The sequence below is a fragment of the Rosa chinensis genome, chromosome 3, assembly GCF_002994745.2.
Source record: "Rosa chinensis cultivar Old Blush chromosome 3, RchiOBHm-V2, whole genome shotgun sequence".
NCBI lineage: Eukaryota > Viridiplantae > Streptophyta > Magnoliopsida > Rosales > Rosaceae > Rosa > Rosa chinensis.
The window spans coordinates 34872722-34899491 of NC_037090.1; the positions used below are offsets into that span (position 1 = coordinate 34872722).

The window sequence follows — 26770 nt, forward strand, 5'->3', positions numbered from 1 at the left end:
GCTCCTAAATATAGAGAGCGGGATGAAACTCTGTATAATTTAAAACAATATTCCTTTTAAATTATTTTATGTAATTTATAAATACATTTAAACTATTTAATATTCATTTAAAAATAATATAAATTCAAAACTAGCAAAAATAGAGAGCATTGATGCAGATGTAATTCTAAAGTGGCTAGCTAAAATGACTTTTTAGCTAAAATTTGAACAAAATTCGGCTAACATTGCTAAAGATGCTCTTACGTTTGGAACATATTCCTCATTAGTGGATATATTTTGCATGACATGAATGCATGATATTAATAGTTTGTGCATTCACGGTGACAACTTATGTATTGAAAATTGGTGCATAGTCGAGTACATGCATTGAGCTTAAATGGATGGTCAAGGTGATGCATTGGGAATAAGTGCATGGTAAAATTCATGATGGACCTTTTAGTCTTCATTTGGAGTTAATGAGGGAGATGGGTGGTTGATTCATAACCCATTTGTAACATGAGTGACAAAGTTTTGAGCAGCGTGATTACCTTTAGAAAGTAGTGTACACAGGATGTGTCATTTATCTTACTATTACATAAGCAAAATGGACTCCTTAAGATGTTGTGTTAGGAAAACACTTGAGCTAGTTATTAATAAGTAAAAAGACATGAGTGTAACACGAGTGTCATTTAGAAGGATAGAAGAGGTTATTGTAGTTATGCATTTCATGATTAACTGAAACCAGTGAGGATCAAAACCAAAACATGTTAGACAGACCTCAATATTATTCCAATGCATAAAGTCATAAGCTTTCTCAAGATCTAGCTGCTAGAGCTCCATTCATATTCTTATTTTTAGGGAAACTAGAGAACATCTCATGCGCAATGAGAATGTTATCAAAAATCGACCTATCAGAAACAAAGGCACCTTGATTTTGGGAAATGCATTTAGAGAGTAAAGGTCCGAGTCTATTGACTATAATTTTAGCGATAATTTTGTAACACTGGCATTACAGAGGCTAATAGGTCTGAAATGGTTAACTCCTTGAGGGTCATCATTTTTAGGGATCAAAATAATATTAGTTTGGTTCAAAGAATGTAGTTATGTAGACAAGAATTTGAGGAGAAGAAATCAGTTATAAAGGGAATCAAATGATTCTTAAGCAGGGGCCAGTAAATTTGGCAGAAAAAGGCATGTATACCATGAGGGCCAGGGGCTTTTGAGTCCCCCAGTTTGGAAGACAGCATGGCGAATTTCCGTTTCAGTGACTCTGATAGGAGCCATTAAAGTTGCACTATGTGACATTATTGGTTTCGCTTTTAATAAATGTTCAAATTAATAAAGTAAAATAAAGGCATAACTAAAGGTACAAAGAATGTCGTCAAAAAGGAAAAAGAAGAATAAGTAAGGGTGGCAGTGGCTTCAGTGAGACTTATAGAGGCGAAGGAGTTATTGAATTGATAATTGAGTCTTCGGAATTCATTCCCATTTGTAGAAATCGAAATCCAAAGCAATGGGTGTGCTGTCAAACAAGATCGACAGGGATCAACTCAAACCGGGTGATCATATCTATACATGGAGAAACGCTTACCTCTATACCCATCACGGTTCGTTTCCTTCTTTTATTCTCCATCTTTTTTCAATTTCAATGCTTTTTCCTATGAGGGTTGGAGTTCAAACTACTATCTAGCTTTTAATTTTCTACATTTTGCGGATACCCAAAATCAAATCAAAGATGTTTTTTTTTTTTTTTTTATGTTGATTAAATCAATAAGATTTTGTATTATGGTCCCATGGGTGAAATGTGGAGCTTCCCTTAAATGTCGGAAATGTGGGTTATGTTAACCACTGCATTACCAGCTTGCAATATAAGGGTGCCCCAAGACTTCCAATAATCTTGGAAGCATTCCCTTGCAAGCCGGTTTTGCAAGAGCAAGTTGCACTCAAGGTTCTATCGAGATCGTAGTAGAAAGTTTATCAGTTGACTGTAAGACTAACTTAATCATTTGAATCGTTTTTCATTGATTACTGTGCTCTAGAATATGTGGGCAAATGTTATCTGTATATTATTGGATCCAATGCTGTGATTTTCGTTTCTATTGTGTGCAAGAATCCTGATTTACTATATGATGGTATGCAAGTGTTTTTGGTGAGTATTCTTAGAGCATTTGTGTGGTTTAAACTTTATGCTGAAGAGGAAGATTGGAATAGCAAGACTCATAAGAAAAAGAAAAGAAATAAGAAACAGTGTTTCTTTAACTTTTGTGTTAGGTCAAGCTTAAACACCCACTCAAAGGGAAGAACTTATTTGGGTTATGACACTAGAATCATTACGGGAATATGCGTTTACTGCTGCGCAGTTCTTGTTTAATCCATCGTTAAGGCAACTTTTCCTATGAGTTGCCATTTTTAAAATGTTCTTGATCACTCTTCCTGCCCTTCCCTTAAACTGAAAGATACTTAGTGTGGTGATCAATGTTGAATGTGATCTTGATTCGGTTTTGGGTGTTTCCTTTGGCACTTTGAAGAATGAAAGATGATGCATATTGCTCTGTCCTGGACTTATGGTCACAAGACATCATGTATGGCCAACAATCATTGTTGACCCTAATACCCAAGTAATTTCCCACCATCATTATTTGGGGGCTTTGAATCGAATGAAATAGGCGAGTTTTCAAAAACCAGATAGGGGTGGAGGACCTGTGAGATTCTGTAAGATTTTGGTCAGTTTGTGGGCATCCATTGCGTTGGCCTTCAAATTCTGTAGCCTTCTTATGTTCTGTTAGATTCTGTAGGGTAGGGTTTCGTCTTCAGTAGGTGGTAGTCTGTTTCCTACATTCGATCTCTTCTTGTTGGTGTGGTTGCCTTCTGGCTTTTTTTTTGGTCTGTCAGCTGCCTTCTATTCTTTTGAACTCTTGTCCCCATCGCTGCATCTTTCATTCTGATCAATAACAGTTTTACTTATTTATTTTTTAATTAAAAAAAATGGAAGTTAATATTCCAACATCAAGGAATACCAATTTGAATGCCAAGCAAAAGTACACCAATTAGGGCACTAACATAACCAGATTTTGCTTAGATCCTTTTAGGGACTATGATAGTAACTCAATCTTGGGAACACATACATATGTGTATCTGTTTGTTGGCCATTACACTTATGGAAATTGATACTGTGGGACTTGGAAATGACCATGTTAGGAGGAAACATTTTTGCTTGACCTAATGTTGGAAAGTAGTAGGGCTGATGGAGGCAATGTGTTCCAACGTTAAATGGGGGGTTAATCACTGTAAGTTTGAGCTTCAACTGGAGTTAACAATGTCATCTTTTATTCCCCTTCTAATCAGCAGCTATAGTTAACGCATTCAGTACGTAGGCTCATAGAGAGGGCTAGAATGAATTGGTGGAAGTGTTACTAGCAGGTAAGGAGAGAGTCGAGATGTCATACTTGCAGTCTGTTGATTATAACATATTAACAATACATTAGTTGATTTTATTTTTTGGAAAAAGTACTAGATATGGAGTTGGAAACGACCTTTGAAACATCATGGCCTCCATTTGGATAAGTACTAGGTCCTTTAGGGTATTTTGTTATTCAAAAGTTGAAAAGACTAGGTAGGTGGAAAATTGCCCATTTTACAAGGGTTGGTTAGGTCACGCCACTACAATCGTTATTGTCCCTTCTAATATATGCTATATGCCATGTTAACATCCCAGAAGAATGGAGAAGCTAATGAGAGACTTCTACTGGAAGGTCAAGGAAGGGGAAAGAGAGTTGGTAAATTATAAGAGATTTAGGGGTATGGAATTAATCAAGAGAAATATTAAGTGGCTTTGTAGATTCCCTTTCGGATAATACCCATTTGGGACTACAATGAGTTAGTGAGAGGTCCATATGTATACCTTAGAAAATCCATCTCCTTGGGGATTGGGGATTTGATTGTTTCCCAGTAATCTCAGTTTTATGGGATCTTTTGTGTATTGCTTTCTTCTGTGTCCTAGTTGATTCTTTTCATCCCATTTTTGGTTTAGTCATCAGTATCATCCTCTTCCCTGTTCGGCTGGAATATTAATTTGTGAAAAAAATGGAATGATATAGATGGTCAGCTATATGTTGCGTTTAACTTGAAGTTGTTCCCTTCAATAGATGGTCAGCTATTTGTGAGTTAAGATTTGTCTCATTTTGTTTTAGCATTTAGAATTTTTTTGTGTTCTTTGTATCTTTAACCTGTTTTCCTTTTCGTATATGAGGAGAATCTTTGTACTTTTGTTTGATCATTTAATGGCTCATTGAGGTCACCATGTCTGCCATATCACCGCAGGGATATATGTCGGTGAGGGAAAGGTTATCCACTTCACTCGGGCAGCTGGGCGGGAAATTGGCACAGGAACTGTGTTAGACCGTTTCATTTTCAGCTCATCTCCATCCCATTCTGCAGAGAATCCCTGCACGAGTTGCGATGATCCATCAGGGCGTGATGGCGGTGTCATGTCTTCTTGCCTAGATTGTTTTCTGTCTGGTGGTGATCTGTACCGCTTCGAATATGGTGTCAATCCAGCTTTCTTTCTTGCCAAAGCCAGAGGAGGTACCTGTACCCTTGCCTCGTCTGACCCATCTGAAGATGTCCTTCACCGTGCATTTTATCTTCTCAAGAAGAAGAATGGTTTTGGCAGCTACAGCCTTTTCAAAAACAATTGTGAAGACTTTGCAATTTATTGCAAAACAGGTTTGCTTGTGAATAGTAGCACTAGTTTGGGAAGGAGTGGGCAGGCATCCTCCGGTTTCTCTTTTGCAGGTGTTGCAAGTGGTATTGGTGTTGCAGCAGGTTCGTCAGCTCGATATTTGCCGATTATGGGTTTCGGTGCTTTCAGTGGTCTGGGTGCTGCTTTCGGTGTTGGAATTTATTCTTTCCAGCGATTAGCTTGTGATATTGGATTCCGCAGTGATGTTTCAAAAGTGCCAGTGGAGGAACTCTGGGACTATATGTATAAAAACAAGAAGAAATAAAATAAGTTGAAAATTGATGTCTGAGGTTGATCGTGTTGGCTTAGTCGAGTCGGAGGTTGCAATTGACATGGTCAAGCAAGAATAATCTATGTGCAAATAATAGTTTTGTGGCTTGTTAAAGAATTGACATGGATATATTTATTATTGTATCTTTATATCATCATGTGCGCCGAGCAGCAAACATAGTGGCTCATACTTTAGCACAAGATGCTAAAAATGGGCAGTTTTTTATGCAGCTCTTTACTGTACCTCCTCCAAATGTGATGGAGCTTACATCCATTGATTGTAATGACGTGTAAGTCAATGAAATCTATTTCATTTCCCTAAAAAAAAATGGTACAAGTGCTTGTACTTTAATGTTTTTTTTTTTAATCTTTATTTATGCGAAAATGAGTACAATAAAGTGATAAACTAAAGAGAGAGTCCAGGATAACCAAAGTTGAAGAGGATATAGCTATTAGCATTAGCCGCTGCGCTAGGAAGACTGCAGATCCAGGAATTGCTTGAAGTGAGTCTCATTTTCGCTGGATAAATAGCTGTGAAATTTGCTTCTCGAATAATGTGAGCGAATGAAATCTTTTCAAATAATGATGCTAGTTGCTTGATGTCTTCCGCTACTTTCTCGATACGCCAAGAAACATCAAACAAAATTATAAGACTTCGAGGTCCTTCTACTTGAACTATTTTCTAGCTTTTTGTAAGCCCTCTCTCAGAGCTAAACATTCGGCAAGGAGAACATTAGATTTGTCAATTGAGACAGCTTAAAAGAGGAGATCCATCAGCATCTATGATGATAAAGCCAGACTCCGGACTGCTGTTTTGATAAACTAATCCATCAAAACTGATCTTCAAATGATGATTGGAGGGAAGGTTCTATCTAGTAAGTGACCAGTCTACTCTTCTTTTGCATTGACACTTGCCAAATTTATGAGCTTACTGCAGCTGCAGCAAAGACCACCTTGGAAGGGTGGGGCTATGTTTGCCTGAAATTTGGATTATTCCTCACCTACTAAATTTGCCAACAAACAAGAAGGACTTTTGCCTAATAGACATGTCACAAGGTTAAGACTTAAGAAATAAAGTTCTGATGGAACCATAATACAATACATCATCAGTAGCATTAGGTTGGGGCAATTTAGGTAGCTCCAAACCTCTTTAGCAAAAGCACATATATTCACACTTAATATGGTTAAATTACTTAAATACCTGTAAAGACCAGCAATAGAAGAGAAAAATGCTTCTTCAACATAACAGCATTGCAGCATTGATCAGTTAGTGCAGTTGTACATTCTGTGAAGTAGATGAGGAAACAGCATTGCGCCTCTTTCCTGTTTATGCTCGCTTGCTGCTATCTGTTGTTATTATCAGCCATATTTGGAGCAAGGGAGACGGGGTGTTTCTTTGAAAAGGGTGTAGTTTCCAAATCTCAATGTTATGGGTTTTTATCATAGGTGGGGTTTGAACTTTGTCGGACCGGACATAACGATACATGGACTTTCAAAGTGATCAAATAGGTACCTGAACTTCCAAAACTACATCAACAAGAGCATATTCCGGAGTCTAATTATAGTCGCGCCTCTAAGAGAAGGCTCCAAGAGTGAAATCCTAAATCTAGGGACAACTCTGGACATTCTGGTCCATATTCTCGCTCTATTGAGGAAGGTAACCACCAAAATAGGCAGACACAGAACCAAAGAGGTCAGCGGGGAAAGAGAGAGGGAGGCAACGCCTCTGGCCATATTGGTGGCGCCACCAATACCAAGAGCCTTTCTTATGACGCTTTCAAAGCATCTCAATCAATGGAGTCTAAGCATAGAGATGTATGTTCCTGATGGGCACACATTTGCAGAGCTCGTGGAGATATTGTCACCACATACAAAGCATATTATGAAGCAAGAGAAGCTCGCTATGTGGAATAAGAAGATCAAGAAGATGACCTAGAGTGAAGGGTTGAAGACTTCAAATCTAATAGATCGCCAATTCTGTTTAAGTCTCTATTTTCCAAGATGTGTAGTAGGCAATTGCCATATATTTTGTACTAAATGCCATTGGTTTAGTTTCTCTTCAAACTAGGCTCATCCAAAGTGAGTATGATGTCTAGAAAGTTATTTAGATAAGTGCTACTTAAGCGAGCTTTGCTACACCGACATCTCTCTACTCACCTGGTGATCATATTTGTTTTGGAGCTACCGAAAGAATTTAAACGACTACCATTGTTTTGGATTAGGTAGTACTTGGATTAGATTTTCTTAATGGTTAAGAAACAATGATGTACTCCGTTAGCTTATGAATAAAATTTTGAGTTCTTTTCATTATGACTCCATTTTGATTCTGAGCATATTACTTTGTGACTACGATGGCTAGACCATCAAGAATATTAGTTCAAGGACATGGTATAGCCCAAATTCCGCTAGCCAAATGGCACCTTGATTACTGTCACAAAAACTCTCTACGCTCCTAGGGAAAATCGCACCCTGTTGAGTTATTCGAGCCAATGGATTCTATGCAGAAATACTTGTAGAGAACGGAAAAGAGTTCCTTTGCACTACCTCCAATGATTGCAAAAATGCGCATCTTAGAGAAATGTATGTGTCTCTCTAGTGGATTTTATGTCACCACTATTCGAGCTATTAAATCCAATAAAATTATGAGAGAAGATCTCTTAGATTTAGACACATATGGGCTTTGTCACGATAGGATAGGTCATCCTAGTCATGGTATGATGATCCGTCTACTAAAGACTTCACATGGACATTCTTTCTTTTGAGCGAAACGAAGCATGAATCAAAAGTTGATTCCTAGACTAAGTGTGACCGCTTTTACTGCCTCTAGCGCTACTGCCGTCCACCACCAGCCTAAGGCTGGGACAATCCCTATCCATGATGCCATGGATGACGTCCATCATGGTGATGGCGCCGCAGCTGATTCTGTAATCACCAACTCTGCTTCAAATAACGTTTTAGACGCTCAAGCCCAACCAAAATCTTCTTTGGTTGCTTCTAAGGCCTCTCACTTGTTTTACAAAGCCCGTTCCTTATGGATATCAGGACTGAGACCGTCCTATGCAAAGGATATGAAAATACACATTATGTTATTATATAGAATCTGAGAGGATTCTGTGGACTGATCTAACCAACTTACGGACGTTTAAATATTTCATGATGTTGATTGACATGCAAACACGCTGGTCATGTGTTGTGCTATTGTCCACCTGTAAATGCTACTTATACTACACTCCTCGAACATATTATATGACAACGGGCTCACTCCCTGGATCATCCTATTCAGTCAATTGGACTTGACAATGCTAGAGAGTCTACATCGAAGACTTTCAATGATTATTGCATCTCATTGGGACTGATATTGGACATCATATTCTCATATACACATCCAAATTGTCTCGTGGAAATGACTACGATAGTAGTCCGGACATTGGTAATGCGCATCAATCTTCTTATATCCGCTTTGGGTTATGCAATATCACATGCAGCTATGCTAATTAGTCTACGACCCACCGCCACTCAATCTATCTTTGAGTTACAGCTAGTGACTGGGTACAAGTATCTCGTACTTATGTATATTTGAATGCTCCATTTATGTGCCTCTTGCACCGCCACAGCGCACTATGATGGGTCCCTACAGACGAATAGGCAAATACGTTGGATTTGAGACTCCAACAATTGTCCGCTACTTAATACCCTTGCTAGGCGATCTCTTTACAACATATCTTACGGATTGTTATTTTGATGAGACAGTCTTCCAGTCGTTAGGGGGAGATAAGAACACAGATGTTCAATAGGAATGATAGAAATTGTCGTGGTCTATCCCGACTATGTCTCAACTCGACCCTACTAAAGTGACGAGATCACACATATCTGCTGCAAACATGTCTGCAATGATGGACGTCCCTATGAGAGGACGTAGCACCACCCTACACAGAGGTAGGCATGGCAACAACGCCATAGAGAGTGGCACTCTGGCGTTACAGGCCATGGCCCCAGCTAGGATGCATGGGAGTCCTGTGGATTCGAATGATACTTTGGCACAAATCAATCATTGGATCATCGACACTCAAAATCCGTCTCATGAGAATCTTGCGGATTATGGTTATCGTTGGGGGACCCTCAACGTCAAAACCTATTCCTGAGAATATAGAGCTCTATGAAAATTACACTAATGTACATGAAACATAGGATAGAAACTCCATCATGATTAATGATGTAGTCACTCATTTCGTTGTGCATGAGTTTGTTGAGTCTGATGATATCGAACCACACTCCTTTGATAAATGAATGCCAACGTAGAGAAATTTGGCCTACATGAAAAGACGCGATCCATGTTAAGATGGATTCTCTAATGAAAAGGAAGGTTTATAGAGCCAGTGATGTCAACACCTCCTAAAATAAAACCTATTAACTAATGGGTCTTCGTTAGAAAGCGTGATGAGAAAAAGGAGATGGTAATCACAAAACACCCTGGAATCGACTACGGTGAGACATATTTTCTCGTAATAGATGTCATTGCACTCCATACCTTGTCAGTTTGGTAGTTTCCGAATAACTGAACATGCAACTTACAAATGTGGTCACTACGTATCTCTACGGGGATCTAGATACGGAATATACATGAAGGTTCATGGTGAACTTCATTTACCTAAGTCAAGTGGCTCTAGACCATGGAGGTGTTTGCAAAGAGGTTAAAATGCTCACTAAAGTGACTACTTGATTGGGAAGGGATATGTAAATGCCCTCACGTTTCCATGACAAGTTCCTGATTCTATCGTGGTTTATGTTGGACATGATCTTCATTGGAAGCCCTTAAAAAGTTAAGGAAAACAACTTAACACTTGATATCCGACTTTGAGATGAAGGATCTTGGGAGAACACTATTATGTCTCGATTTGGAACTTGAGCATCATGTTGATAGATGCTTAGGGGTTTTAACAAGGTCAAGCCTTTAAACACCCCCATGATCGTCTGTAGTCTTGATCCTGAAAATGATCCTTTTTGCCCAAATGATGATGACGAAGATGTGCTAGAGGCAGAAGTACCCTACTTAAGTGCAATAGGCGCATTATTATACTTAACTCAATGCACAAGATCGGACATCTCATTTGCAATGAATTTGTTAGCTAGATATAGCTTGGCGCCAATGCGACGCCATTGAACTGGTATAAAAGATATCTTTTGATGTACGATTGATATGTGTTTGTTCTATTCCTACAGAGAGATGATGGATTCGGACCCATCACACACCAGAAACGCCGCCAACATTGGCCTGTGTTTCCTATCCCCATCCCAAAACAACATTAGTGTTTTGGAAGGTTTTGCTGATGTTGGGTACATCTTTAACCCACACAAAGGTCATTCCCAAACTGGTTATGTGTTCAGCATAGGTAAAACTGCAATATCTTGGAGGTCTACAAAACAGAACCTAGTCGCTATATCTTCAAACCATGCAGAGATTATTGCTCTTCATGAAGCAGTTCGTTAGTGTATATGGATTGGATCCATAATTACGCATGTTCGGAGCAATTGTGGTTTGAAGTTTACCACAGATGAGCCTACGAGCATTTATGAGGATAATGCTGCTTGCTTGAATAAATAAAGCAAGGCTACATCAAACACGACAACACCAAGCATTATTAGCAACAATAGACTCTCCTCAAGATCAAAGTAAACTAGTTTCGATCTAAGAACAGCGTGGCAGACTTATTCACTAAGTCATTGCCCAATTCCACTTTTGAGAAACATGTTGGTAGCATCGTTTGCAGAAGTTACCCTAACTCCCATGACCTTAGTCATCAAGGGGAAGATGCAGACATCAGGGGGAGATGTCTACATGTATGGTCTCGAAACGTGAAGGGTGTGTTGTGCTCTTTTTCCCCTTCGACCGAGGTTATTTTTGTCCCACTAAATTTTTGTTACTCGGCAAGGTTTTTAATGAAACAACGAGAGGAGCACCAAGTTTGGGCGACACAAGGGAGAGTGTTTAAGTAAATCCAGAATATGTGTCTGGCCCAAACTCTAGGTTACTGGCTCTAGTTGTAATAGGATTAATATTAGAGATATTTTCGGAAATATCTTCATAGATATCCAATCAATGTACGATTATGTTTCCTTGTACAACTCTGATTCTATGTTTATAATCCTCTATATAAAGAAACCCCTATTACCAATGAAAGCACGACTCAATTTCTCCCAATCTCAGTTTTCCTTAAACACCATCATATTTTACTTCCAATTATTATTTCCCAATAAATAATAACAGTAATCATTCCAGCATCATGTTTTCTTGAATAATTTTTATTGTTCTTAAAAAATTATTACAATTAATTTTTACAAAGTAAAATTAAGGAACAAAAAAAAGTCATTCTACAACAAAGTATTTATTAATCTTTATTATAATACTATTTTTATATATAAGAATTTGGTATGTGTATTTGTGTTAAGATAATCACTTGATTGAGTTACTGTAATTTTTGTAATTTTATTATTTTATTGTCAATTAATATGCATGCTCGGCTATTAGGGTCATATGCTTCATTTTTTCAGAATATTTTATTGTATAATCACTTTTTTTGTTGTTTCTTAAATTTGCTTTGTAAAAATTATAATAAATTATTTTTGTTTCTTACATTTACTTTGTAAAAATTAATTACAATTCTGGGCTAATTTTTTAAGAACAATAACAATTATTCAAGAAAACAAGGTGTTGGAATGTTGGATATTGTTATTATTTATCTGGAAACAATAATTGAAGGTAAAATATGATGAAAAGTTTCACATGAATAGTGTTAGGGAAAAGAGTAAATTATTTAGAAATGATGGAAATGTGTTTTATCCACATTAGATGAGGTTATGATAGTCATTTTAATGGTTAATTTGAGTGAGATTTCTAATTTGCCCCTGTACTTAACGAAGGGATAACGGAATATAGACGGAAGCACCTTATTGATGTGGTTTTGGAAGTTCAGATACCTATTTGATCATTTTGAAAGTCCAGATACCATTCTGTCCGGTCTGAAAAAGTTCAGACCCCACCTATAATAAAAACCCCAATGTTCAACATTAGGTTCTTTCTGTGTGTTAGGTTTGGGGAACAAATTTGCAGCCCACCTTTTTATTTTAATAACATCTGTCATCTTTCTTGACCATGGTTAAACAATTACAATGAATAAATTTTTGAAAATAACAAATTCGAATATATTAATTTTGCCTTTATCTCGTCCATGACAAAAGAATTATCTTCTCAAATCAAATCTTAGGTGTCTAAAATGTATGAAAAAAAAAAAAAAAAAAAAAACGATAATTGATCGATCATATTTTCTCTCTTTGATTCTATCTCTAAATGAAACATTGATCCAAGATTGAAATGCACTGGACCTCTGGGACTATATGAATAAAACCCAGAAAAAATAAAATAAGTTGAACATTGATGTCTCTAGGCATGAATCTGAGCATTTGAAAATCATTTTTTATTGTATTGTATTATATGGGCATTAATCTTGATAATTTTTGTTTTTGGAGATGAGACGAAACAAAATGAGTTTCAACTTTAAGTTTTTGTGGATTCGAGCGTGCAAGCATATCCAAAATGAAGAAGACAACAATTGCATCAGCTTAGGAACAGAAAAATACCACATGATTGGTACTTGCATTACCTCTAGGCTCCAACACTGGAAGTTTCTTTCTTTAACTTTCAGAAACATTTTTGATTTATTTGTTTTACCTATAATTATACAATTTATTAACATTAATTGATAACCATGGTTAGAGAAAAGGACAAATGTCATTCAATAAGAAGGTGGGTATTTGCCCACCCAAGTTAGGGTGGGCAGCAAATTTGTTTCCGTTAGGTTTGGTGCATATTTCTTCTTGGTGGAGATATTTTGCATGACATAAATGCATGGTATTAATGGTTTGTGCATTCATGGTGACAACTTATGCATTGAAAATTGATGCATAGTCAAATTGATGTACTGGGAATAAATGCATGATTAAATTCATGATAGACCTTTTAGTCTTTCTATGGAGTTAATGAGGGAGATGGGTGCTTGATTCATAACTCATTTATAACATGAGTGACAAAAGTTTGAGCAGCGTGGTTACCTTTAGAAAGTAGTGTACACGCGGTGTGTCATTTCTCTTATCCATTACATAAGCAAAAATGGATTCCTTAAGATGTTGTGTTAGTAGTGGCTATTAGAAAAACACTCGAGCTAGCTATTAATAAGTAAAAAGACTATTTAAGACTCTATTTCAGTAGTTTTCATTGTTGTTCTAGTAGTTCCTTGTAGCAAGACACTCGAGATTAACTATTAAGTAGATGATTGATTATGAGACTCTTTACAGTGGTAAATTACTAAGTAAGTTACAGTGGTAAATTACTAAGTAAGTTAAGAGTTAAACTTGCTAGCATTTTGAACAAAACTACCTAAAAAGGGTGGCCTTAGGACCCATAATTTCTTCTTAGTTAAAAAAAGAAAAAGAAAAAACCAATTTGTGGCTTGAAAAAGTATCCTAGACAGTACAAAGTTTCTCTCAAAAGGGCTGAGGGGAATTGTTGGTAATGAGAATTCCAATAATTTATAATCTTATAATAGGGTTTTCCATTTCTAGTATCAAACTTTTTAACCTAATTTCAGTTATTTTTTCCTCACATCAACTTCATGATGAAATCTTCACATCTCTCGATAGCTTTTCGAGCGCATCCAACATCTCTACATTGCTCAAGCTTTTAGTTTCAATCTCTTTCTAGTTGTGTTAGTGATTTTGTGTTGCAAAGATATGTTCGATGTGAGATTATTCATTATTTTGGCTTCACTTTTGAAGATTTATTAAATTAATAAAGTAAAAATAAAAGGTTATCAAGTTGTATGTTTTTGGAACCCTAACGGACTACGGTAGAATGTGGTCAAAGGGAAAAAAGAAAAATAAGACTTATAGGCGAAGGAAGGAAAGAAAACATAGCGTGGGTCTGCCGTCAATTTTTGAATTGATGATTGCTGGGAATGGAATGAATCAGAATTGGGTCTTCGGATTTCATTCCCATTTGTAATCCAAAGCAATGGGTTTGCTGTCAAACAAGATCCACAGGGACCAACTCAAACCTGCTGATCATATCTATACATGGAGGAACGCCTACCTCTACGCCCATCACGGTTCGTTTCTTCTCTCTTTTTTCAATTTTCAATATCTTATCTTTTCATTTTTATACTTATTTGCTATGAGGGTTGGAATTCATTACAAAGTTCAAACTACTATCTAGCCTAGCTTTTAATTTTGTACATTTTGCGGATTACCCACAACCAAACCAAAGATGTTATCTTTAGTCAAAAACCAAACCAAAGATGTTATCTTTACTGTTGATTGGATCAATAGGAATTGGAAATATCGTCCCTTGGGTGAAATGTGTAGCTTCCCTTAAATGACAGAAATGTGGGTTGTGTTAAACAACTGCATTACCAGCTTGCAAAGATAAGGGTGCCCCAAGACTTCCAATAAGAAATAATAGAACATCATCTTGGAAGCATTCCCTTGCAAGCCGGTTGTGCGAGACCAAGTTGGACACATGGTTCTATTGAGTCAGTAGAAAGTTTTTCTATTGACTCTAAGACTAACTTAACCATTTGAATTGTTTTTCGTTGATGGCCGTCTCCTCTAGAATCTGTGGACAAATGTTATTTGTATATTACTGGATCTGATGCTGTGATTTTCTTTTCTATTGTGCGCAAGAATGCTGATTTTGCTATATGAGATTGAACAATGAGTCAATGATAATAAATGCCAAAATGAATGTAGGTGATAATTGTTGCTGATTGTATATGATGGTATGTAATTTTGCTAAAGAACATTTTTTTCCCATATACAACCAGCAAGATTCATAGAATGATATAAGAAACAATGGTTTATTAGCTTTTTGCTTTGCTGGATCTTAACAATGGTTCATTTTACAATCTTAAAAATAGCCCAGAGACTCCAAACTGTAATTGCCTTATTGTAGACCCTAATACCAAGGTAATTTCCCATTGTCATTTTGGGGCTTTGGATGGAAAGAAATAGAAGAGTTTTCAAAAACCAGATAGGTGCAGGGGTGGAGGAGCCGTGAGAGAGAGTAAGATTTTGGTCAGCGTTGTGGGCATCCCGTTGCGTTGGCCTTCAAATTCTGTACCCTTCTTATGTTCGGGTAGATTGGAAGGCAGCTGTAGTGTAGGGTTTTGTCTTCAGTAGCTGGTACTCCTGGTAGTCTGTTTTCTACATTAGATCTTCTTGCTGTTGGTGTGGTGCCTTCTTTCCTTTTTTATTTTTTTGGCAGTTCTATCGGCAGTCTTCTCTTCTGTTGAACTCTTTTGCACATATTTGTATCACTCATTTTGATCAACATTTGTTTCTTTTCGAAAGAAAAAAAAGAAAAAAAAAAGATGTTAATATCCCAACATTAAGGATACCAATTTGAATGCCAACCAAAAACACAACAATTAGGTGCATTAACATAACCAGATTTTGCATATAGCCTTTTAGGGAATATGATAATAACTAAAGCTTGGGAACACATCCTTATTCTATCTGTTTGTTAGCTATATACACGCATAGAAATACGGAAATTGATACTGCAGGACTTGAAAATGACCATGTGAGGAGGAAACATTCTTTGCTTGACCTAATTGGGCTGATGAAGGCAATTTGTTCCAGTGTTAAATGGGGGGTAATTACAGCATTCAGTAGGCTCATAGAGAGGGCTAGAAAGAGTTGGTGGAAGTGTTACTAGTAGCTAAGGAGGGAGTAGAGATGTCATACTTGAAAATTGTTGATTATAGTACACTTCTCTTTAGTTTATTATAATATACTCTTTCGGGTAAGGAGCAAAAATTTCAGTTTTTTGTCTACTTGTGAAGATGTGGGCAGCATCAGGTTCGAAAGTCAATATGTAGGAGTTCAATTTCTGTGTATATTCACAATACGTTAATTGACATTATTTTTTTGGCATATACAGTAGATATGGGAGTTGGAGTACGACCTTTGAAACATCATGGCCTCCATTTGGCTAAGTACTAGGTCCTTTGAAATATTGTGTTATCCAAAAAGTTGAAAAGACTAATTCCCTATTTTTTAAGGGTTGGTAAGCTTACACTACTACAATCATTACTGGAAAGTTTACCCACTTAGTATCAGTCCCTTCAAATATATGCCATGTTAACATCCCAGAAGAATGGAGAAGCTGATGAGAGATTTGTATTGGAAGGTCAAGGAAGGGAAAAGAGAGTTGGTAAATTGGGAATTAGTATCTAGACCTAAAGATAAAAGAGATTTAGGGGTAGGGAATTGGTCAGGAGAGATAAATAAGTGGCTTTGTAGATCTTTTTCAGAAAATACCCATTTGGGACTACAATGTGGTAATTAGAGGTCCATATGTAAACCCTAGCAAATTCATTTCCCTAGGGATTTGATTGTTTACCCATAATCTCAGTTTTGTGTTTATTGATTTCTTATGTGCCTTTGTAGATTATTTTCCTCCCATATTGTAGTAATTGGTTAATGGTAACAGTATCATCCTCTTCCCTGTTCGGCTGGAACATGAATCTGTGAAGAAATTGGAATGATATAGGAATTGCTCGGCTATGTTATTTGTTCCTTTTTACTTCAAATTATACCCTTAAGTCCAATGTGGAATGTTAGAAAGGTCTGAAACTGATTTCTGGGTTCTTTCCCTTGTAATATGCTGATTTTGTGGACATTTCTTTGTTTTCTTCTGTATCTGAGTGTTTTCAACCGGATAGGCGATGTCTCTTTTATGTACTTTATTGAGTTGACTGTGATATTGTATTCTGGACTTATTCAGTGAATTGCATTTTTCTCATGAATTATATCTTGGGAAATTCTGGAACGTATAGGCAATTTTATATTGTCAGACAGTCTTGCATGTAATGTTTCCAAATCAATCTGGACATACTAGCATATACAAGCACACTAGTTTAAATTAAAAACTTTTATATGATAGAGGCTAGGGTTACTTCATTAAATTAATACATGGTTTTATGCTTGAAAAAATTGTTGCTTTGATTTAGGGTTTACGATTTCTATCATTGAAATCAAAGAGTATCTCAGACTAGCTGATGTTAGTTAAGATTTCTCTCATTTTGTTTTAGCCTTTAGAACTTTTTTGTGTTCTTTGTACCTTTAACCTGTTTTCCTTTTCGTATATGAGGAGAATCATTGTACTTTTGTTTGATCATTTAATGGCTCATTGAGGTCACCATGTCTGCCATATCACCTCAGGGATATATGTCGGTGAGGGAAAGGTTATCCACTTCACTCGGGCAGCTGGGCAGGAAATTGGCACAGGAACTGTGTTAGACCGTTTCATTTTCAGCTCATCTCCATCCCATTCTTCAGAGAATCCCTGCACGAGTTGCGATGATCCATCAGGGCGTGATGGCGGTGTCATGTCTTCTTGCCTAGATTGTTTTCTGTCTGGTGGTGATCTGTACCGCTTTGAATATGGTGTCAATCCAGCTTTCTTTATTGCCAAAGCCAGAGGAGGTACCTGTACCCTTGCCTCGTCTGACCCATCTGAAGATGTCCTTCACCGTGCCTTTTTCCTTCTCCAGAACGGTTTTGGGAGCTACTGCCTTTTCAAAAACAATTGTGAAGACTTTGCAATTTATTGCAAAACAGGTTTGCTTGTGTTTACTAGCATTAGTGTGGGAAGGAGTGGGCAGGCAGCCTCCATTTTCTCTGCTGCAAGTGCTATTGCTTGTTCACCGGCTCGATATTTGACTACTACTTTTAGTGGTCTGAGTGCTTTCGGTGCTGGAATTTATTGTCTCCATCGATTGGTTTGTGATATTGGAATCCGCCGTGATGTTTCGAAAGTGCCAGTTGAGAGACTAGTTGATCGGGTTGGCTTCGTCGAGTCGGAGGTTGCAACTGAGATGGTCAAGTGAGAGTAATTTATGTGCAAATACTAGTTTTGTGGCTTGTAAAAGAATTGTCATGGAATTTATTATTGTATCTTTGTATGATTGTATCAACATTGTAAAAGTATTTGTACTTGGATGTTTATGTTTTTTTTTTTTTTTTCCTTATACGAAAATGAGTATAATAAACTCAAGGAAAAGTCTGCTGATCCAGGAATTGCTTGAAGTGAGTCTCATTTAGCTAGATAATTAGCTGTGAAATTTACTTCTCGAAATCTCGAATGATGTGAGTGAAACAAGTCTTTTCAAATAATCATGCAAGTTGTTTGATGTCTTCCACTATTTTCTTTTTAAGCCAAGAAAGATCAAACGAAATGATAAGACCTTCGAGTTGCCCTCCTGCTCGAACATATTCTTGAACTACTCTAAAACATTTTGTAAACCTTCTCTATGATGATAAAGCCAGACGCCGCAGTGTTGTTTTGATAAAGTAATCCATCAAAACTAGTCTTCACATGATGATTGGAGGGAAGGCACCATCTAGCAAGTGAGCGGTCTACTCCATAGATCAATGCAGCAATGCTGCTATGTTCAAGAAGCAATTTTTCTCTACTTTTGGTGTAGTTGTGCTTTCTGTGGAGTAGACGAGGAAACAGCATTGCACCTCTTTAGGAACTTTCCTCACTGCTATGTGGTTAAATAGCCCCTTGGCAAGAGAACTCGGAACCAACTTTCTCCCACCTTGATGGATTGGATTCTGGAGGTGATGAGTTCTCTAATCCATTGATCAAATTATATCATCTGTTGTTATTATCAGCCACATATGGAGCAAGAGAGCCGGGCAGGTTCTATGCGCTTGCTTGAGGAGTATGCTTCATCCTCTTCCTACTAACTTACTAAGGGCACTAGGGCAGACCTTCTGTGGCAAAATCCACCTAGGGGAAGCCTCTAGATTAATATGGATGGTGCTTACATTGGTGTGATGGGATGACAAAGGGGGTCTGTGTTGGTGCTATGGCTCAAAGTGTCACGAGAATGGATTCTGCTATGACAGTCGAGGCCCTTGCATTGAGGGCAGCAATTCTGTTTTTAATCCAGTATCATTGGTAGTATGGACTAAAAAGTGCTGAGGCACCTTGGTAAGTGCTTAATTTCATTCTGATGACACTTTAGGTGGCATTGTATTTGAGCTTTCTCTTCTTATAGCTACAAGAGCACCATACTTACCGAGAAGCAAACAACGTGCCTAACAAATTGACCGGCCCATCTGCTGAAGATAAACGTTTGGTTAGATGATACTCATGCACCTATTCAGGATGTATTCTTTAAGGAGTCTTGTGTTTCCTTTGCTCAGAGTTTTGCTGACTTGCCACCTTGTATGCTTCTTCTTCAGTTAATCTCATTAAGCTAGTGTCATTCCTGTCGGTTTTCAGAGTGCTGGAACTTTATTCATTTACAGATATTAGGATAGATACATTGTTGCAGTCCTAAATTAGGGTGCGCCAACTACATCACTCCTAATATGCAAATTATATTATGGTGACACACTAGACTTAAAAATGTTACTTGAATCTAAATAAAAGATTCCATGTAATTGATCCTTATCAATTACTCCCAGTACAAAAAACCACACATAAATTAAGTCACCTCTAACCTAAAAATATTCTACAAATCACAATACTTTTCAAACAATATAACTTAGCACATTTCCACAACATATTGTTTTTCCGAAAAGTAAATACTCGAAACAAGTATATGAACATGCACAATCATGCATATTGTTTCACCACCACAAAATCCACTATATATACATGTAGACATTCACTCAGGAATGCCTACTAATATCAACTATAGTTTGCAATTAATTAAATTAACCTCTAAAACTATAAAAGTAACTCGGTTCGTAAATGAACAATGTGAGATTACCTACCTCTAAATTCCCACTGCGTCTTCAAAAAATTTAGGTAAATTACCGAACGTGCTGTCAATCACCTAAAGAAAGTACATGCTCAATTCAGTACACAAATCACTAAAACAATTAAATTCTGAAACTCCCGAATTAATCCAAAAATCCGAAAATGACTCTAATCGAGAAAAAAATTCATCTGAGACCACCCAAAGTCTTCGGAACACTTCTACGGTCAATATAACAAAGTTACAAATTGATCAAACGGTCGGATCCTCACGGATCGAAAACCAAGACGATCGAAAAACTGTAAAAACCCTAACAAATTCATACGATCTCCAAAAATTACTTATTATATATCAAAACGCTCGTATCGATAAGTATATGATAAATAAAACCAGAAACTGCCCCTAACATGGCCGGAACACCACCACTGGTGGTGGCATGTCCACCTGTAGACACCAAAAATTTAATGAAAATAAAATTCATTAAATAATTCGGTCAACACTTGAAACTATGACCGAACAAATTTAGTTGGCATGTGGGTCCCACAAAATGTGCACGGGGCTTATGAGTAAGCATAATCAAGCGGACTCAGGAAATGACACGTGGCGGCATACAAAAATCCCAACGGCAATAAATAAATTTGTTCCTACTTAATCAGCTGATATTAAGGCAGACCAATTAAAGTAAATCAATTGATTCCGAGTCAAATCAAGTATTAAATTTCGTCTGCTGATTAGATGTCAATTTATTTAAATTGATAATCAAGATGAAAAATCAGCCATCAAATTAATTGGATAATTTCTTAATGATCGTGATTAAACCAGTTAATTAAGTGATTGATTTGATTATGTTATTAAGAAAAAAGCAATTAATTACGTGTCATCAAGGTATTCCAAATGAAGAGGGACGCTGACACTATAAATACCCCTTCTCAAATCAAGAGAAGGACTTCAGCCAAAAAAGAGAAGGAAATACTCTCAAAATTCTTGAAGCCTCCCAATCACGTGTGAAGAACCCTCAAGCTGCCAAATAGCCGGTTCCTCACCAACTTCAAGTCAAAACATTCGTCACATGTCGACTCTCGTGACCATCGTCCAACTCAAGATCAAGCGTCAAGCCCTTGAGTGAAATTCATCGTCAGAGATCGAATCAGAGGATTACCAAAGATTGTAACCCACACTTAAATTAATAAAATTATTATTTTTGTACACGTGTATGTATCTTGTTTGTTTGTTTTTAGATTTCCGTGTTTACAAATTGGCACACCTGGTGGGACCTCTTTGCCTCTCACCTCCTTCTCCGTAAGACGATTCCAAACAAATCCGTTCGAGCAATGGCTTCCAAGAACACTCAAGTCATCCAGAAGAACAAGTCCAAGACAACGACCTCAAAATCGAGCAGCAGCTCATCGGGTCACGTCACTCGAAGCATGGCAAAGGTTCAGCCTACAACATTTGTGGCTTTGCCTTCTAAGCCTCGCCAACCAATCAACACCCTGGAAAGTTTAGGGGCAGGGAAACATGTCCCTCGAAGTGAAGAGAGACAAGCTCCAAATACAAAATCAAGGGAGCGGTCGTTCTCACCTGCCTCTGATGACAATTTAAGCACCGGATCATACCATGGAAATCCTGATCCTGAAGAAAATAACACTTCTGGGATGCGGTCAAACAGCGCGTCTCACCTCTCAGCAATGCAAGTCATGATGACTGGGGCAACCATGCTCGAAGAGCAGGTAGCTAATCTGATGGAGGCAGTTCAAAAGCTCACTAATCCCGTCGAAGAAAAAGATATGCAGATTGCTCAACTTTGGAGCAGGCTCGAGAAACAAAATGATGAGGATTCTGCTAGGATTCCATACAAGAATGACAAAGAGAAACAAGAAGAAAATTCAAAGACAAATGACAAAGACAGTGAAAGTCCACTTGGTTCTTTGTCCGTCCAGCAGCTGCAAAACATGATCAACAACTCCATCAGAGCTCAATATGGAGGTACTTCTCATGATTCTCTCACATACTCCAAGCCATACACAAAAAGAGTGGATAGCTTGAGGATGCCATATGGGTACCAACTGCCCAAGTTTCAGCAATTCGAGGGGAAGGGTAATCCAAAACAACATATTGCCCATTTTGTCGAGACTTGCAACAATGCAGGAACGGAGGGAGATCATCTTGTTAAGCAGTTTGTACATTCATTAAAAGGCAACGCCTTCGAATGGTACGCTGATCTGGAACCTGAGTCAATCGACAATTGGGATCAGATGGAGCGTGAGTTCTTGAATCGTTTCTATAGCACGAGACGAACAGTGAGCATGATGGAACTTACTAGCGCCAAGCAATAGAAGGATGAACGCGCAATTGATTACATCAATAGGTGGCGTTCGTTGAGTCTCGATTGCAAAGATCGATTGTCAGAAGTATCTGCAGTGGAAATGTGCATCCAAGGTATGCACTTTGATTTACTATACATCCTGCAGGGAATCAAGCCCCGTACGTTTAAAGAGCTGGCTACGCGAGCACACGACATGGAGTTGAGTATAGCTAGCCACAAAGGGAAGAAGGAGTCAATTGTTGACCAAAGGAAAGACAAGGTCTTCGGAAGCAAGATTGATAAGGCACCGAAGAAATCTGCAAAAGAATCGATGACCGTTAACATTGCCCCAGTCAAAATCCTGACACGAGATAAGGAGGTTAAGAAAGCTGAGCCAACTCGCACCTACGACAGAACAAAGCGTTCGTTGAAGGAATGGAAACAAAAGACATATCCCTTCCCAGATTCTGATGTGGCAGGCATGCTGGAAGATTTACTTGAGAAGAAGGTGATAGAGCTCCCAGAATGCAAGCGGCCCGAGGAAATGCATCGTGTCAAGGACCCGAAATACTGCAAGTACCATCGGCTCGTTAGTCACCCAGTGGAGAAATGCTTTGTTCTGAAAGATTTAATAATGAATCTCGCCAAGCAAGGAAGGATCGAGCTGGATGTCGATGATGTTGCTGAGGTAAACTGCACTACCATCGTGTTTGGTTCATTCAAGCCTGCCCCGTTGCCTCCTCTTCCAATGAAAGCACCATATCAGCTTTCGAGAAAGCCATGCATAAAGTCAAAGTTGGAGGAAGTCAAGCCAACCCAACAAGCGAGCCTCGCACCTGTTGCAACCCCTAAAATTGACTCAGTTGTTGATAACGAGGGATGAATACTTGTCACTATAAAGAAGGCACGCAAGAGCCCATCGCCATGTGTACCTATCACTCAAGCAAAATACAAGCAGTCACAAGAAAATCGTCAATGTCTTGAGAAAGGTAAGACAAGATTTGTCAAGGAAAGGGGCAATCCTTTTGTTCGAAGACCCCATGGTGTGGCTTAGTTAACAAGAGCCTTTCCCAAGAAAGGCAACAAACAAGATAAGGTGAGAGCCGCCCACATGACAACAAGCTACGAAATTGGTTCGAAGGATTTTGCCAAGGCTGAGTCAAGCACGGTCAATACGAACCAAATGATAGAGGAGAATGAGGTGTTGAAGCAATTAGAAGACCTGCCATTGCACTTTAGCATTTCTGATCTATTGCAATTGCCAAAATTGACAAGATGTGATTTGGTATAGGTGCTGATCGACATAGGCAAGTACTCCACAGAGATTAACAAGGTGAAACCGAAGGAATGCGTCACATGTGTTGCAGATTGTAATGCCATTCACTTTACTGATGAAGACCTTCAGTTGGGCTCTAAGCCACACAATAGACCTCTCTTCATGACGAGGTATGTTCGAGATCAAAAGCTAAACCACATGCTTGTAGACGGAGGGTCTGCTGTAAACATTATGCCTAGGTCAACCATGAAGCAGCTTGGCATCAATGTGGAGGAGTTGTCTCGAAGCCGTCTCATGATTCAAGGCTTCAACCAAGGGGGAAAAAGAGCCATAGGCATGATCAAAGTAGATATGACAATTGGAGAAATGAAGTCGAACACTTTGTTTCAAGTGATCGATGCGAAGACCTCCTACAATTTATTGTTGGGGAGACCGTGGGTTCACGAAAATGGTGTCGTTCCCTCCACTCTTCATCAATGCTTCAAGTTCTATGATGGCGGAGTAAAAACAGTAGCAGGTGATACTAAACCATTCACTGAAGCTGAATCTTACTTTGCGGATTCCAAGTTCTACATGGATGATGAAACAATAAAGGAAGTTCTCCCAGTTAGAGTACCTTTTATAGGGAAGATTGCAGAGGTGCGTAATAAGGAAGTGAAATCCAGCATGGCAAGAAATTCCACTGAGGAACCACATAAAGTTTCGTCGGAAACTAAAGTGACAGCTTCAAAGAACAAAATCAGCTCCTCTGCTCCAGTTCTGCATTACGTGCCAAGGTCTAGGCTAAAAGAAGGGGAGTCTCCTTTTGTGGAGGCAAATGAGCAAGAACGTCCGCGAAAGCTAGATGAGAAGGACGTAGAATTGTTAAAAGAAACATCAACCATACCGTTGATGAAGTTGAGCAACGTAACTCCCACCAAGCAGCCTCTAAAAGGGTTTGTCAAACCGATTTAAGGCAAGACAGAGCATGGGACACTTCCTGACAAAAGGACAAGGGAAGGATTCGACCCTAACGCTTACAAGCTACTAGCAAAGGCTGGATATGACTTCGGTTCGTCAAGAAAGCAAGGTGGCCAAGTCATCTCTGATAAAAAGGTGCATAAGCTTAATGAATCTCAAAGGAGGTTGAGAGAGCAAGGAAGCACAGCTGACCCTGCTAAAGCATGTCTTGGTTTTGTACCAGGCAAACCAATTAAAATTTCAGGAAGAAGAAAAGTTGCAAAGGCAAGCACGCAACACATTAGTGTTGAAGTAGTAGAAGAAGAGGCTCAAGAATCTAAATCTGCCTCTCGTGTTTCGGCATTTGACCGCATTCATCCTAATTCTCAAGCTGCGATGCCTGAACAAGTTGGTGAGCTGGAACCTCGAGTCTCTGTATTTGATCGTGTCGATACTTCAACAAGCCGAGTCTCAATTTTCGATCGCATCACCCAAACGACCACTCGATCTTCCGTGTTCAATAGGTTGTCATCTTCCGATGAAGGAAATAAGAAATCTAAGTCAGCCCCTCGAAAGTCAGCACTTGAGAGGATACAAGCACCCAAAGAGCAACAAAGGCGAAAGAGAAAGGGGATTGACGACCAAGGAAACGACAAAGAGATCCGAAGTCTCATTCCGTCACGCATGAAGCGACGCTCTATGTTAAAGGTGAGCTCAAGCGAACAACTCAAAGTGAAGGAGCACACCATCGTACTCACTGGCCAAGTCGGAACGAGTAATGTTGATGGCAATGGCGAAGATGAGATTGTTCAATTTGCCTATCATATTACGGTAGCAGAAGCAGAGGCTTTTGAAGAAGATGACCATGATCATTCCGAGGATGAAGTAGATGAAGCTCCTTCAGAACTTAAAGACGGGGGACAAGCTACTATCGACGAGCTTAAAGAGCTCAATTTGGGAACTGAGGAAAATCCAAGACCTGTCTTCGTGAGGGCTTCGCTGAGTCCCGAAGAAGAAAAGAAATACTATGACCTGTTGCTTGAATATAAAGACGTCTTTGCATGGACATACAAAGAAATGCCTGGTCTTGACCCAAAGGTAGCGGTTCATCGTCTCGTAGTTAAACCTGAGGCTCGACCGATCAAGCAAACACAACGACTCTTTCGTACAGAACTCCTTCCTCAAATTGAAGCTGAAGTTGATAAGTTGATTGCTGTGGGTTTCATTAGAGAGGTTCAATATCCTAAGTGGATTGCAAACATTGTTCCTGTCAAGAAGAAGAACGGACAACTCCGTGTATGTGTGGACTTCCGTGACTTAAATGACGCGTGTCCGAAAGATTACTTCCCTTTGCCCATCATTGAACTCATGGTGGATGCAACAACGGGGCATGAAGCTTTTTCCTTCATGGATGGGTCATCTGGGTATAATCAAATTAGGATGGCCTTAGAAGATGAAGAGCTTACTGCGTTCCGTACTCCCAAAGGCATTTATTGCTACAAAGTCATGCCATTCGGGTTGAAAAATGCTAGTGCAACATATCAACGTACTATGCAGAAAATCTTCGGAGACATGCTTCACAAGTACGTGGAATGTTATGCCAACGATTTAGTGGTCAAGTCAAAAAGGAGAACGGATCACTTCCAAGACTTAAGAAGGGTGTTTGATAGACTACGCAAGTACCAACTCAAGATGAACCCCCTCAAATGTGCTTTTGGAGTTAGTTCAGGCAAGTTTCTTGGATTCATTGTGAAACATCGTGGCATTGAAGTGGACCAGTCAAAGATTAAGGTCATTCAAGACATGCCTGAGCCAAGAAATCTACGCGAGTTAAAAAGTATCCAAGGACGGCTTGCCTTTATTAGACGGTTTACATCAAACCTTGCAGGCCATTGTCAGCCGTTTAGTCGACTTTTGAAGAATGATGTGCCTTTCGTATGGGATGAAGCTTGCCATAATGCCTTTGAAAGCATAAAGAAGTACTTGGCAAACCCTCCAGTGTTAGGTGCACCCATCCTTGGGAAGCCGCTTATCCTCTACATTGCTGCTCAAGAGCGATCACTCGGAGCAGTCCTAGCCCAAGAAAATGAATCAAAGAAGGAGAGGGCGTTGTATTACTTGAGTCAAACTCTCACAAGACCGGAACTAAACTATCCGCTGATAGAGAAAATCTGTCTCGCACTCGTCTTTGCTATCCAAAAGTTAAGACATTACATGCAAGCTTACACAGTGCATCTAGTGGCGCGAGCTGACCCAGTCAAGTTTGTTATGTCACAACCCGTCTTGACAGGGCAAATGGCAAAATGGGCACTACTCCTCAATCAATATGAGATCAACTACATACCAGCCAAAGCGGTTAAAGGACAAGCATTGGCTGATTTCCTAGTAGATCATCCTATTCCTGCGGATTGGGAGATTTCGGATGAGTTGCC

General features: G+C 38.7%; 2 protein-coding genes across 2 annotated transcripts; both read left to right on the forward strand.

Moving 5' to 3' along the window:
* Positions 1-1352: 1352 nt before the first annotated feature.
* On the forward strand, positions 1353-5316 carry LOC112192445 (protein LEAD-SENSITIVE 1). The gene is made up of 2 exons (XM_024332194.2): positions 1353-1586; positions 4300-5316. Exons 1-2 carry the CDS (start codon positions 1493-1495, stop codon positions 4983-4985), a joined length of 780 nt encoding a protein of 259 aa, XP_024187962.1. The 5' UTR covers positions 1353-1492; the 3' UTR covers positions 4986-5316.
* Positions 5317-13885: 8569 nt separating this feature from the next.
* LOC112194731 (protein LEAD-SENSITIVE 1) lies at positions 13886-18117 on the forward strand. The gene is made up of 2 exons (XM_024334951.2): positions 13886-14148; positions 17264-18117. The coding sequence occupies exons 1-2, from the start codon at positions 14055-14057 to the stop codon at positions 17929-17931; spliced, it is 762 nt and encodes a 253-aa protein (XP_024190719.1). The 5' UTR covers positions 13886-14054; the 3' UTR covers positions 17932-18117.
* The last annotated feature ends 8653 nt before the right edge of the window (positions 18118-26770 follow it).